The sequence below is a fragment of the Lissotriton helveticus genome, chromosome 8 (genome assembly GCF_964261635.1).
Source record: "Lissotriton helveticus chromosome 8, aLisHel1.1, whole genome shotgun sequence".
NCBI classification, from domain to species: domain Eukaryota; kingdom Metazoa; phylum Chordata; class Amphibia; order Caudata; family Salamandridae; genus Lissotriton; species Lissotriton helveticus.
The window spans coordinates 1,309,594,509-1,309,608,756 of record NC_136069.1 but is presented as its reverse complement, the minus strand read 5'-3'; the positions used below and the strand labels follow the sequence as shown (position 1 = coordinate 1,309,608,756).

At 42.8% G+C, this 14,248-nt stretch overlaps 1 protein-coding gene across 1 annotated transcript in view; it reads left to right on the top strand.

Moving 5' to 3' along the window:
* Positions 1 to 14,248, top strand: part of C8HXorf38 (chromosome 8 CXorf38 homolog) — a 111,697-nt gene that overhangs the window by 79,580 nt on the left and 17,869 nt on the right. The window contains exon 5 of the mRNA XM_078658288.1: positions 5,646 to 5,810. Coding sequence (XP_078514414.1) covers positions 5,646 to 5,810 — 165 coding nt within the window. The remainder of the gene's footprint in view (positions 1 to 5,645; positions 5,811 to 14,248) is intronic.

Genomic DNA, 14,248 nt, shown 5'->3' with positions numbered 1-14,248 from the left:
GTCTGGATTCCGACATTCAAGTTGGAGAAGTTCCTCAGTTTAATTGCATCTTTGCCCGTGTAAATATGAGCCACAGGTGTCTTTGCCCTTTAAACGAAAGCCTCTCTCCGTTCTGGGGCTTTGGAACTCTCCCCGGCCTTCGGCGTGCCTGGCAGCGCCTCTCCTGCCTCTTCGCGGTGAAACTGACCCGGCCCTACCAACGCTCACGCATCGGGCGTGAGCACGCCTGTGCCGGCCCCGGCTCTTCCTCTCGGCTCGAGGACAGAGTTAAAGGCGGGCCGGCCCAGCGGTGCAGGAGGGCTCCGGGAGCAGTGCGGGCGGCAGGGGGAGGCTCGGAGTCCCTGACGGGGAGTGCAGACGAAGCCTTCAGCTTTCACTCACCCGTGGGGGCTCTGGGCACTCGGCGACTTCCAAGGATTCCAGCGGGAGGGGCTGGAGCGCGCTCACGGCTGCAGGCAGGCACACAGAGCAGAGCGGTGCGAGTCTATTAACAGTACCTTGGCACTTGCAGGCAGGAGCGGCAACCAAGGGGAAGACAAACGTTGCGGGCCCCTAGCCCGAGCATGTATGAGTCATCTTCTGTGAGCCTCGCCTGCTGCCTCTCGTCATTTAACATTGAACGCGCTCACCGCTGTGAACGCGTTCGCATCATCTGGCTTGCATTACACGGGCACTCTGACAGCTCGTAATTAAGATTAATCACTCTGCCATGCTCGTTCTCAAACACAAAATGCCACATCGGGCACGCGTACATTACTTACAGCCTATCACTTCAAGGCTACTACATACACAGCACAGGGAAGACGAATCACTGACCAGATGCCAGAAAACGCAAAGGAATGTGTGGAATTCCTCTCACCAAGGCCCTTCTTCTTCTTCTTTTTTTTCTTATAACATTAGGATCTCTTAACTCCTCCCCCAGGGGGAGGAGTCCGAGCCCTAAAAACATACAAAACGTGATGGAAACTTAATCAGGAAGCTTCTTGGGAACAGTATCACACTCTGGAGAGAGGGTCTCATCCTATGCCAGTGTTTAACAGAGAATAATTTGCAGGCAAGTGTGGAAGTCAAAACGAAAAAACAAATTTAAAGTTATGAAAGAGATCCCACTGTGCAAAGGTACAGAGTGATTGTGTATCTCTGGAGAGGAAGTGCAACTGAAGAATTTGAAGTGGCAAATGGTATTTCAATATCGATCTTGATAAAAATATTGCAAATAAAAGGTGCACCTAATTAAAAAAAAAAATAGGACTCAAACCCAAAATCACACTCAAAAGGACTGAGGAAGTGAGTCCACGTACCGGGAGAGGACTAAGAATGTCCCAGGACCGGAAGGGGGCAAAGGTCCCAGAATCTAACCGGGAGAGGACAAAGGACGTCCCAGGACCGGAAGGGGAAAATGGTTCCAGATTTAGAACCGGGAGAGGACAAAGGACGTCCCCGGACCGGAGGAGGTCAAAAGTACCACAATCAGTACCGGGAGTGGACAAAAGGAGTCCCAGGACCGGCAGAGTTCACGACTAAGACTCGTGAAAGACAAGAGTTCCAGTACCACGACGGAAAAAACAGTTGTGACATGGTGGTTCCCCGAACCGGGATAAATGTTCCGCGATTTGAACCAGGCTTATAGCCCACAGTACTGAGACAGCTTGTCCAAAAAAGTAATGAAATTTATAAGGGAACTTAGTGGTCCGAACTACAACTAGAGACCCACAACCCGAGGAGAAAACCCAGAACCTAGACACCTGGTTCAGAACTAGATTTTGGACTGTAAGAATTCTGGATCCAAATTTTTCTTCGGGAACATCTTTCCAGAACTGTTGAACATTGGAGGCACTTGTTGAACTGTTTTATCTTCAACAATGAGTGAGAAGCAGCGATGACAAACACTGATTGGAGAAAGTGAACTCTCTATTTCTGTTTTTGATGGCCACAATGATGGATTGTAGAGAGTGGACTGGCTCTTCATGTTTTGTCAATCGAAGGGGAGAAGGTGGTCATCATGATCTTGATCTTCTTCATCATTCTCATCTTGATCTTGATGCTCTTCTTTCGTGTTCTGGAAGTCCATGAGGTCGCTGACCTACTACGTGTTATATGTTTTCTTCTTCGTGTTTCTCCATGCTTTAACTTTTACTATGTGTATGAGTCTTTCATTCGTGTTTTGTCTGTAAGGGGAGAAGATGTGTTGTATATTTATACTTACTTCAATATGACTACTTGGTGTCTGTAGTCCTTTCTTAGTGTTTCTACCTTCTCTATCTCCCATAGTACCTAAGTGTGTTCTATCTGGTGTGTTGAGATTCCAGCTTTGGCAGTTGGTCTGGTCAGCTGTGGGGTTTTACTGCTCTGCTGTCTTATCTTGTGTAACTTAATAAACCTATCTTAATATCCTGAAGACGTGTCCTGCTGCCTACCTAATCTATTTACAACAGTGTTCTAACCTTGAAATCACTAACATCACCAAGAAAGTGAAGGACAGGCATGAAAGGTCAGCTCATCACTACTTAAACTCAAACTGATGAACACCAAGCAAGTGTGCATGCCACTGAAAAGGCTTTATTGCAAGGACATGCTTGGAAGGTGAGCGTGTCGCCACTTACCACAAAAGCTACAATAATTTGCCAGCCTGGTAAGCACTCGCCCAAATAGTGAAGCGCTTATGTAGTGAGCGTATAACTGTAAAGTGAGTGTGTCACTGTTGGGCATTTAGCTGCACAACTTCCCTCACCTGAGCCTAGTGAGCGTATAGTGCGCTAAACCCTGGTAAGCGTGAACGGCAAACCGTAGAGATCCTTTCCTATATGGCGACATGTAATTGGCCCAGTGTGCCAGGCGTCAGCCTGCCGAGAGCTTGTGCCCACAGTGATTTTTCCAAGATGAAGGCATGCCTTTACCTCTGTGCGTCCCTCGTCATACTGCATAAACCTTACTTCTAAGCTGGTGGCATGCGTCACAACAAACGTGCACTCTGCAGCGCTCAGGCACATCCCACAATGTGTTTCAGTTATGCTACCGAGCAGAATGAAATGCTTGCAACTGTTCAAATACAAAGGTCCCTAACTTCCCCTCCAAGAAACATTGCAAGTATATAATTAGTCAATTAGCGCTTGGCTATGGTTTTATGTAGTTCATCTCCATCCTGCATCTTCGCTTATAGTTATTTGCAGAAATACATCGCCATGCACACACCACTTGTGGCAAACTGCCGAATACAAAGGCGCAAACAACTCTTTCCTCCTGTGCTACACACACAGCACACAGCTTGTAGAGAGTACGTTTCTCTTTCACAGCACAATTAATACTACGCGAACCATGTGCAGACGACTCCCAACAAAAACACTTTTTAAAGTCAACTTGATGTCACCTAGGTTCTCCAACAATTTTAAGGGTAAAATGAATCTGTTTCTTCACACAGGATGAATGTGTTGAGATCTTCTTTCCTTTCATTTCCGTCCCGTCTCCAGTGTGGTAATTGAAGAATCACTCGTATAACCAGCTTCAAGTTAACAGCAAATTCGGTTCTTTATTAGTAGGTAGCAGGTCCCATCCAACTTCCTCCTGGCATAGTCTCCCAGCTTCTAACACTCCATTTCATATATGCACATTCTGTATGACATGCTAACATTCCACTTAGGATATCCGCTACCACAGGTCCCCAGGGTATAATTAGGCTTGGGGGCCATGCTGCCCTTTCCCCTTGTTATTAAAAAGAAAAAAAAGGACCTGGGGGGTGTGGTCCCCATGGCCTAAGAAAGCTTGGGGAGACGGCATGCGGATCCCTACCCTTTAAAAAACATAAGGCCATGTGGCCAACCCCTTGATGCGCACGGCCAAAAGCCAAGCGCAGCAGGGAGTTGTCTATGTATGGTAATAAAATGTTACTTTACTTTAAAATAACCCTAGAATTTCAGTCAAAAAAACGAAAGGCTAAAGTAACATTATAGCTAAATGTGATAAAAAAATGATCTGTTCTGGTCTGGTGTACTCTGCAGTAGATGGAGCGTGCCTGAGATTTTGTAGAACCTATTTTTTTTTTTAGCTGACCCTGGTAGGTGAGGTTCGAATTGAACCATTTATGAAGAGTGCCTGAAAAATCCCATGCGTATTTTCAGGGCATTTCAGCTACTATTTTATTAAGGTTCAAGAGGTGGGGGAACTACCAATGACAGCCCCCCCCCCCCTCAAAATGGGTTGAGTGACCCTTACAGTTTCACTGGTGCAAGCTTTCTTAAAGATTCACTAAGACCTTGGGTTTAGGGGTAGTTGGCCTGAACATAGGAGTCCCGCCTTCACCACAGGGTTGCCCCCTTGAACGTATTCTCCAGAATACATTTATGACTTTATGACTCAAGTAGTTGGAAATGGAGAGCTTACACATACTTGATAACTTTTTGTTCAAGTATTCAAAACGTTATACCTCCTTTTCCAGAGGTGAGCATTGTTTACTTATTGCAATTGTAGCTAAAGTTTGTCCAGAAGCGACTGGTGAACTTTGTAAGTGGTGGAGTGTAAATACCCACCCTAAATCACACATAGCAGTGAGTGAGCAAGCTTGACATGCTCGATGAGGGCTCAGGAGGTAGGATTCCCTCGGGAAAAACATGAACAAATGGGGCCAAATGGTGAATTTTGCAACCCAAGTTTCACATAAATTGACTTAAACATGGATACTGATGGGTAACCCATGAAAAATTCGACGCACACAATCTGTCAAGTTTCTCAAGAAATCTTTCAGAGATTTTCAGAAAAGTAATGCATTTTTAGAGCAACATGCGTAAAAGTTGGGTAAAATATTTTTTCATCTTATAGGCACTTCACTTAATCGGGATAAGCAAATTGATGTAGCCTGTCGCTTTCCCATGTTTGCTTGTGATCTTTCTTCACTTTCAGCTGGTATTACGTTGTTGTAGTGAGTTTTGTATAGCTTTCATATTCCATGAGGTCTTTTTGAGCTACGAGGGAGTCGCAATCAAAGGACCTTCCACATCCTTTGATTTTTTTTTTTTTTTACCATTTAACCCTTCTTACGTTTTTTTGTGACACAGCAGCCCTTGAACAACAGCAACTTCAGACTGCTTATTTTAAGTTTGATTTTTAAGTCGGAAGGAACCACTGTGTTCTCTGTCTTTAGTATCCACCATCCTCCTTATAGGCACTCCTGGTAACCCTGAGGGCCTGGTTTGTTCTGTACCAAAAATAAAAATAAAACAACAGTCCTGATCCTGATACGTGCATTTGTTTGGTATAAGTGATGACCCTTCTTCTGTAGTGTGTCTGTCTAATTCTTATAAAACATCTGTAATTTCTTACCGATTGTGTCCATAAAGCATTTTTAGATGTATGCAAATACATTAAGTGCACACAACTAAGTCAAGACATTGAAAAATAAATATGGAACTGGCTCGAAATGTAGTGGGAGGGTTAGCAGGCTATGTTAAGGTTGGGCAACCAGTTAGACGTATAAATAGAATGATTTGGTAGGTATACATTGTTCATTGCTTTGTCTCGTTACTTACCTGTGAAATTTTGGATATCTTTCTACATTTTCCTTTGAATAGCCCATTGACTTGCAGCATAATTTGTCTTGCTTCTATTTATAATTGATTGTTGTGAGTGTTCCTTGTTATCAAACTTTCAAACAGGTTTTGTCTTCAGACTGGGCTGTACAGATCCCCGGGGGCGATGATGTGGATGGGCTGCATGCCATCTGTGGAATCTCCATGGAAGAAGTAGAAATGGAATTATTAAGGGAGAAACTTCAGGAAATGTATGATCTAGCCGAGGAACAGGACATGATTTCAGACAAGGTACCTTGGGAAAGTGATTTATAATACTTACACACTTTATAGTTTTCATTATACAATGTGCAAATGTTCTATGAAAACCTGCAACTCTGTGCGACTGGCATAGCATTCAGATTAAAATGTTACATATTCAGTTTTCATTTCCTTTGTGGCAAGTAGTAAGATTCCATGTTTTCCTTTTGTATGTTATGGCCTTAGTAAAAGACTACTTTGCATTTGGTTGCTTGGTGACAGATGTCAAGCTCCTTTCCTGGTCCTTATAAGAACAAACCAGACTGTGGGAGAAACTTTGGCTGCAGCAAATAGCGTGTTTGTGTTTTGCATGTGTACCTTTGTGCCATTCTTCTCAGCACCGCTGTACAAGGCTAGGTAGATGGAATCCTGGGGTGTGGGGACCCGCAGAGGTAACCAAACATACAAAATTATAGATGTCTAGTTGTGCCTTCCACCGAGGGGTTCCATATTATCAACATTGAAAGAAAAGCTTGAGGTGTCTGTGATATTAGTTGGAACCGAGAGGTAGAAACATCCCCATTATTGACACATACCCATTCTATGATTTTATATTGTGTATGACACCTCATGAAAACCCTAAGTTAATTAAGTTAATACCATGGATCAGCTGTGCAGGGGGAATTGTGTCACTAGAGTATAAAACAACATGCCTTTTGCCTCCTTCCCCTCCAACCACAGGCACCCGTTCCCTTTTTTTTGGTTGTAACATTATATTAAAGAAGACTTGCAATATTGACATGGGCAGCATGACTCGTTCATATGATAAGTTTCCATAACGTTTAACATTAGCATAGGTACATCTTACATCAGACATACTTTGTTTATTTACAGTGAATAAATAGTATTTTTATTCTTCCTCATCATCTGAGCTCTGACCCATTGTCGGAGGGGTACAGATACCTCTTCTAAAGGTGTACCATTTAGCCCACATTCTCTCCAATTTTTTAGGATACCTTCTGTGGATATACGTGGTTTTTGCCGCTGCCATAGTCACATCCATATCTTTACCGCAGTCTTCGAGAATTGGAGCGATAGTCGCCCCCCCCAATGTTTGGTCACATTTCATTTTGCTATCATCATCCCTAGTGTAGCCCAAGCGCGTGCTGTGTGATTCAGGTCTGTTGGCTCCCAAATGTTCAGAAGGCATCGTTTAGGCTCGGGTGGAACGGAAATGGCGCAAACCTCAGTAATGGTGTTCATCACTGCAGTCCAATACAGTTTGATTGCAGGGCATTCCCAAAGTGTGTGGTAGAAAGTGCCCACTCCCCCACATTGTCGAAGGCAGGACTGATCAGTGGTGTTTCCTATCTTGCATAATGTCACTCTAGTGAAATAAGTCCTGTGGAGTACTTTAAGTTCTATTAGGCTTAATCTAGAGGACACCGCCACCACCCTAGGGGATTCTATCTCCTCCTGCCAGTCTGTGTCGTCTAATTTGCCTATTCCAGCCTGAAATTTGACCCGTAGCTTTTGCATAGGGTCCAGCTGATTATTGACATTCTTCTGGTATGTGAGGGAGATCCCTTTTTTGTCCATGTAATCTGTTAGGAGTCGACCTTCTAATGGGGAGGCCTCAGGAAGGATCGTGTTCAGTGGTATGGCCGCTTCCAGCGCGTGTTTGATCTGAATGTAGCGAAACAACTTAGTGGGTGCCATTTCATATTGTTCCTGCAAGTGGGCAAAGGTGATGACTTCCCCCCACCCATTACCTTTTTTAATTGTAGCTTTGTATTGAGTTTTCTAATAACGCAAAATTAGCAAGTAACAAGCAAAACTATATATACATATAAAGTGAACGCTCTTCAGACCCCAGAGTAGATAACGGTCAAATATCTCCTCTCCTCTGTTTTCCCTTTCCTATTTGTTCAAGTTTTGACCTTTGACAGATACTGTTCAAGGAAATATAAAGATTTTCTTCAAATAGTATTAAAAAGTCAAGCTTGTTTCTTACTGTAAAATATATCATTTCCATATTGGCTACTTTAGTTTACTCCTTTGCCTAAATTCTGAAGTTTACACTGTAGTCTGTATTTGTGCAGGATTAGTTTATTTCCTAGTGTGAAGTTTAGGACTATCTTTGAAAGTAATTCGTTTTATACCTATGGTTATTGGTTCACTAAGTATTAATAATAGTTTGCTATTGACTTTATTCTAAAAGAGTTCAGTTTTGGGGCATCTAAGAAACGTGTAAAAAAAATGTCATTGTCTTTATAACACTTCCAACATATGTCTGTTATGTATGGGTTTTGTTTTTATTTTTTAGGGTGTCCATTAAGTCTCCACCTTATTTCTGTTGCTTCAGTCTATTGGGCATATCTATCAGAGGATTTGGGATAGATCATATGTATGTGCCCCATTATTAAGTTGTAACTTCAGGATCATGGACTTTAGCTTAATCACTTCTGCGCTTTGAGAATATATGAATGCTGTTTTGACCAATTTCATTATATGAATTTGAAATAGAACCCAAATAGGTATTTCCTTTCAAAACTCCTTTGAGAATTAGGACGTAGATGTGTATGCGTCAATTATTCATGTTTTTAATTAATTCACAATGCATTACTTTAATGTTTTAATGGGTTTGGGAGTAATAATTTAGCAACATAAACCAGGAAGAGAAACACCCAGGAATCTAATCCCTCATGCTAGTGAAGTCTGTTTGATGTGGAAAAGAAATATTCAGAAACTGAAAAAGAAAGTTAAGTAGTGGTTTAAGCATGTGAACTTTATCATACTTTTGGATATGGGAAACCATTTGTAATAGTCACTCATCAGTAAGCATTAAAAAAATGTGGTAACCTTAAAGCAAAGATACCATCACATATAGAAAGATGCAAAATGAGGTTGATCGATTATGATTTTAAAACTGTTCATAAACTTGGAAAGAAATTTAATCCATTGGATTGTTTTCTAGACATCCTGTCATCAAAGAGCAAAATCAAAAACAAATTCAAAGGCCCACTCCTGAGGTATTCGCATTCTTTTTGTTTAAGACTGCAATTACGGAGAGAGTTTCAGAGAAGGATCTAATAGAGACATTGATGGTCTATTGCACAATTTTACAATTGAAAAAGATAATTACTATGAACAGGTAGAGATATGTAAATGATAAAATACTTTTCACGCTCTGTTCCAGAATGAAAGGCATTCTTATTTTCAAAAGTATACATGAAGAACTGTTGCATCATCTGGTATCATATTAAGAAGAACGAAGTTAGTAATTCAATGCACTTGACAAAGACGAGTGATTGACGTTGTACATGAGAGCCATTGAGGAGAGACTGCAACAAATAACTTTTTATGTGATAGGGTGGGTGCATATAAAACAAGATAAGCAAGCTGAACAAAATGTACAAGCTTGGCATTAATGTCTATGTACAGCAAGAAAGTGAATTCCAGGGAAACCAGCAATGTATGCACAATTTCCATTACTAAAACAAGTATCCTCTGCATCTGGTATACTTCCTCTTCTGGCAAGACCAATATATCTTTCCTTTGGGACCTATTGGTTTTGCCAATGGTTTTAGCCATGCTGCACAGCATAGCTAATAAATAGGATACAAAAAACCTGTGTTGCGGACAGTGTCATTTTGAAGGCACAAGCACCAAACATGCCTGTATCTACAAAATGACTAAAGCTTTTTTCTTTTTTGTTTACTTATCAAGGTTCAATCGGTAAAAAAACAAGCATTTGCAATGCAATAGGTCTCGCATTTACGCGAGTTAGAGCTATTGGCATTGTAAATGACCATGCCTTTTATTTTTGTTTTGCTTTTTAAAACCTAAATATAAAGGCATTGTCATTTACAATGCCAATAGCTTAAACTCGCGTAAATGCGTGACCTATTGCGTTGCAAATGCTTGTTTATGAAGCCCTACTCCACTCCTAATGTTCATTGTCGTCCAACAACCAGCCACTCTGCCCTTCGGACTCCTGAGTAGCTTTGGAGAATGTAGACGCGCATAAGGTAATGAAACACACTTTTCAGAAGATGCCTTCAGTACCATTCCAAATACCCCCTGGGCCGATCTCCCCACCGTCTGTAACTTGTGCATCTCGCTGGAGCACGATAAGAGCTGGTGCTATTCTTGCTCTGCTTTCAGAAGCTAGCAAACTCTGCATCGGAGACTAGACAGACTGGGGTCCCACTGCAGAATGTACAAATCCTCTTCGGAAATATCTGATATTTTCTGTAAGGTGGGCACGCTTGGTGCCAAGAGAGAATCTGGTGATTCACCTGGTCGTCGGGCCCACTAACCCAGACCAGAGATCATCAGCTCTGACATTTCAGAGCCAGGAGAAAGAACAAGGACTTCTCATTCATCTCTGTCTAGCACGGACCTCGTCTGAAAACCACAACACTTTTTCAGCCGCTCCGTCCATGTCCAGGTTGCACGAAAATGCACCTCCCGGGAATGGATTTGTGCATTTCCATAGCGCCCCGCGATAGCCGCCTTCTGTGCCTGCTTTGGGAGTGCCTATCAAGCCAATGGTCACACGCGGAGGGTTACTTAGAACATCTAGTGTTGGTAGAGGCGAGCACCCATCACGCTCTGCTGTGGTGAAACAGCAACAATCTGAAGCAGGGCAGGCCTTTTGCAGGCCTAGTTCCACAGGTGACAATCACCACAGATGTATCTCTAGCCAGCCATGTAGTACATCTCAACAACATGGCAGTCCAAGGTCTGTGGCAACCTCAACATCGAGGTCTCCAAATCAACCACTTGGAACTGTTAGCCATTCATCTAGCCTTTAACCCCTTTCTTCAACAGATTAGAGGCAAAGTAGTTCTTGTGCACCCAGACAACATGACTGCCATCTTGTACCTACAAAAGCAACAGCCGTCTGTCCTTGCATAGAGAATATGGGGCTGGGACATCCACCTCCAGTACATCTCCAACCAAAGAGTCTTTTGGGAGTGGACACCGACTTTGCAGACCTGCTCAGCAGTACGCAGCAACAAGCCCACAAGTAGGAACTCCACCCACAAGTCCTACACCCTTACTTTCAGAGATTTGACACTCTAAGCATAGAACTTTTCACCACAAACAAAAATACAAAATCCCCAACCTTCACCGCCTGGTTTCCACACCCCCAGTCCATGGGCAGTGCTCTGTGTATGATTTGGCCAGGGATATTTGTGTGCAATGTGTTCCTCCTCTCCCAGTAATACCTTACGTGATCAGGAAGCTGAGGCAAACATCCCCCACACACATCCTGGTGGCTCCAATGTGGGACAGACAACCATGGTTCTCAACCCTTCAGGAGATGTCCATTGCCTCTCACGAGAAGCTTCCCAACAGGCTGGATCTTCACACAAAAAACCACAGCAAAGCCCGACATCCAGATCCCAAGCAGCTCAACTGGTGATTTGGCTCCTGTGGTCCTAGAGTTTAGTTCTCTTGATGTATCTTAAGTATGCATAGACAAACTTAGAGAAGTTCATCGGCCCGCTATGCACACCTGCTATCCTGCAAATTGGCAGTGTTTTGTCCACCGTTGTACTCCAAACCACATAAACCCTCTTATGCCTACTGTTCAAGACAATATCTTTTACCTTGTACATTTACAAAAATTAGGGTGGGCCTTCACATCAATTCGGCTACACCTAGCCACTATTGTTACATATGCATTATGGTTTCTATGGAAGGCTTTCAATGTGCCAGTCCACCAATGGTACCTCCAGCCCCAGTCAGGGGTCTCAATATTGTCCTTACCAGGCCTATGGGGCCCCCTTTTGAGCCCCTACATTGGCATTCTCTGTCATTTCTTTCTGGAAAAGTTGTATCCATGTAGCCACAACGTCTCTTAGACTTATCAGCTCCAATGCTGCTGGAACCTTTTTTCAAGGTGCACAATAAGAATGGTTCTTAAAACCAATCCTAAAGCCTTACCTAAGGCTGTTTCCTCATTCCACCTTAACCAAACAGTTGAGCTCCCAGTCTTTTTTCAGCGACCTGACTCAGTAGCTGAGCGAGTACTCCACACACTTGGCATCAAGCGTGCTCTCAAGTATTCTATAGATAGGATCAAGGCCTTTCGCAAGCCTTTGCCTTCTCACAGTCTCCTAAAGGTCATCTCATTTCTGTGGCAGAGATTGGCTGGTGGATTGTTAAATGCATCCAAACCTGTTATGCTAAAGTAAAAAAAAAATCTTCTCATCCTAAGCCACACTCCACCTGCAATCAGGGCACTTACCATAACAGACATTTGTAAAGCTGCAACATGGACTATGTAAACAAGAGTTTGGGACGTCTGTTGACCAACGGACTAGATAACTGTCACTTTTAGCCTTTGAAACTCAGCAACGCATTTTTGTAACTCTAGTTTCTGAAGCTTCTGAAAGGACGAACACTAAGTAAATGCACTCGCAGAGTAAAGTTGTAATTTTTATGCCAAGTTTGTTGCAAGTGCGTTCAGCATTTTGTTTTGTAGCAGAGAGCATAGATGCCTATGAGAGTAGCTAAGCATGGTAATTGTCTGGCTTATGTTTACGGATCTGCACAACATTTGGCATTTATTAGCAAATTTTCCTCCAAAGGAAATGCTGTCTCCTGCTGATGAGACCGTATTAACCGCTCCAGTTATAAGAGACGAATTGTCAGGGAAGGAAATGATAATGAAGCGGACATAAGAGTTCTGTGCATATCTCTGCCTGCTACTAATAACCTTGCATGTTTCTTATTAACAACTTGTTGGACGGCTACCACCCTGTCTGACTGTTTTTAGCAAGAAGGGGGAAGGTGACCAGGACCAAGCTGTGCTTTAAACTTTATTATGTAATTCTGCGGCCTAGACATTTTCTGAATAATCGTGAATTGCCACATGACCACCCCCCATGTGCCGCATAGTATGCAGATTTTATCCAAAATATGTTTTGTTTCTAGCTTAAACAGGTGCAAAGCTAATAAAAACGCAACAGCATGTATTGACTCCCAGTGGAATGCCCTTTGCGTAGTTTGACAGATCACCGTTCAATTGCGGATTACTGTAACTGGGTGTTAAACTGAATGAAAAACTAATTTTAAAAAATGTAGTTAAGCACGAACGTATGCCTGGAAGCGTCTTGGTGCTGTACGACGGGACAAGGAGTGTAGTACTGGGTTCCCAAACTGGTACTACTGAGATGAACCCTCTGCCCAGACAGTGTTACATGTCTACAAATGGCAATGATACTTTCAATGTGCCGCACTATGCAGCACATTTTTCCTTTTCTTGCTGTATAATGTAGCCAACCCTTCTGCATAATTTGGTTTTCCCCTGGTGCATAGATCCAGCAGGCCTGATTATAATGCCTTATTCATCTGGCTTGAAAGTACAGGTTGAAATCCATTCTGCTAGACAGAATCCAGTAAAAAAAAAAATGTAAAAACCAACAAAGTTTTCAGGGAGGCTAAGAACAGGGGACTGCTTCCTGTAGTTGAAAAATGTCTGAAAAGTAAAATCATGTCTTAGAATATTTTTTTGTGATCCTGCATATGGAATATCTGGCCCCACTACAGTCGGTTTCATTTGTATGCCTGTTATTGGCTGTAGGTTGACTCTTCCTCTTACTTGTCTAACAGAGGGACCAGGGTAGGTGTCCCAGACAATTGGATTTTGCCTGTATTTTCACCTGCGAGTGTTTTTTTTTGTGAATAGAAAGAAAATCATGCAAACAAGTTGCTTTTTTATGTATCCCAATAATCTTTTGTATATGACGTAAACCATTACCAAAGGTAATTGAGGCCCTTGGATTCTTTACAGCATTAGCAAAACTCCAGTTCGCTGCTCAGCTCCAAATCATACATAGGGCAGCCTCCAATCCATGTCAGATACTAAAGGCTTCCCTTTGTGAGGGCTCCGAATTCCTGATGGGATTTGTATCCCTAAGCTCACCCCTAGCCCCTCTGTCTCCTTAGACACCAGTTTTCTTTTCAATTAAAACCCTCCTGCGTAGACGTTTTGGACATTTAATTTGCTGTCAAGTTGAGATGCTTGGGATTTCCTACGCCGGGATCTCTCGTAAAATCGCAAGCGGACCTCGACGTCTGTGTTTCTCAATGAAGAGTATTCAGGCTTCGGCCACAAAGTCTCAGGTTCTCTGGACACCATTGCTTCAACACTGTTTGTTGGACTGTAATCTCTGGCAAGATGGTATAGGAGTCATTGTTAACTTTAATGAAATAGCTCTTTAACTTGGAGGAAGGGGGTCCTTCTATTGTCGCTGGCCCAAGCTACCTTCCATCTTTTTACCCTTTCACCCTGGTCATCCTCATCTTCCTTACTGATCACCATTATCTGATTGATTTGCCACGCTTTATAAATCCGGATTGATTGTGTGAAGGATGCTTTGGTTTCAGAGCACACTTTTGATGGGAGAACTGGAGCCCATCGAGGGAAAGGCCCTAGTTTGTCTGAAAGTTGTGGCATGACTTGAGAAAAA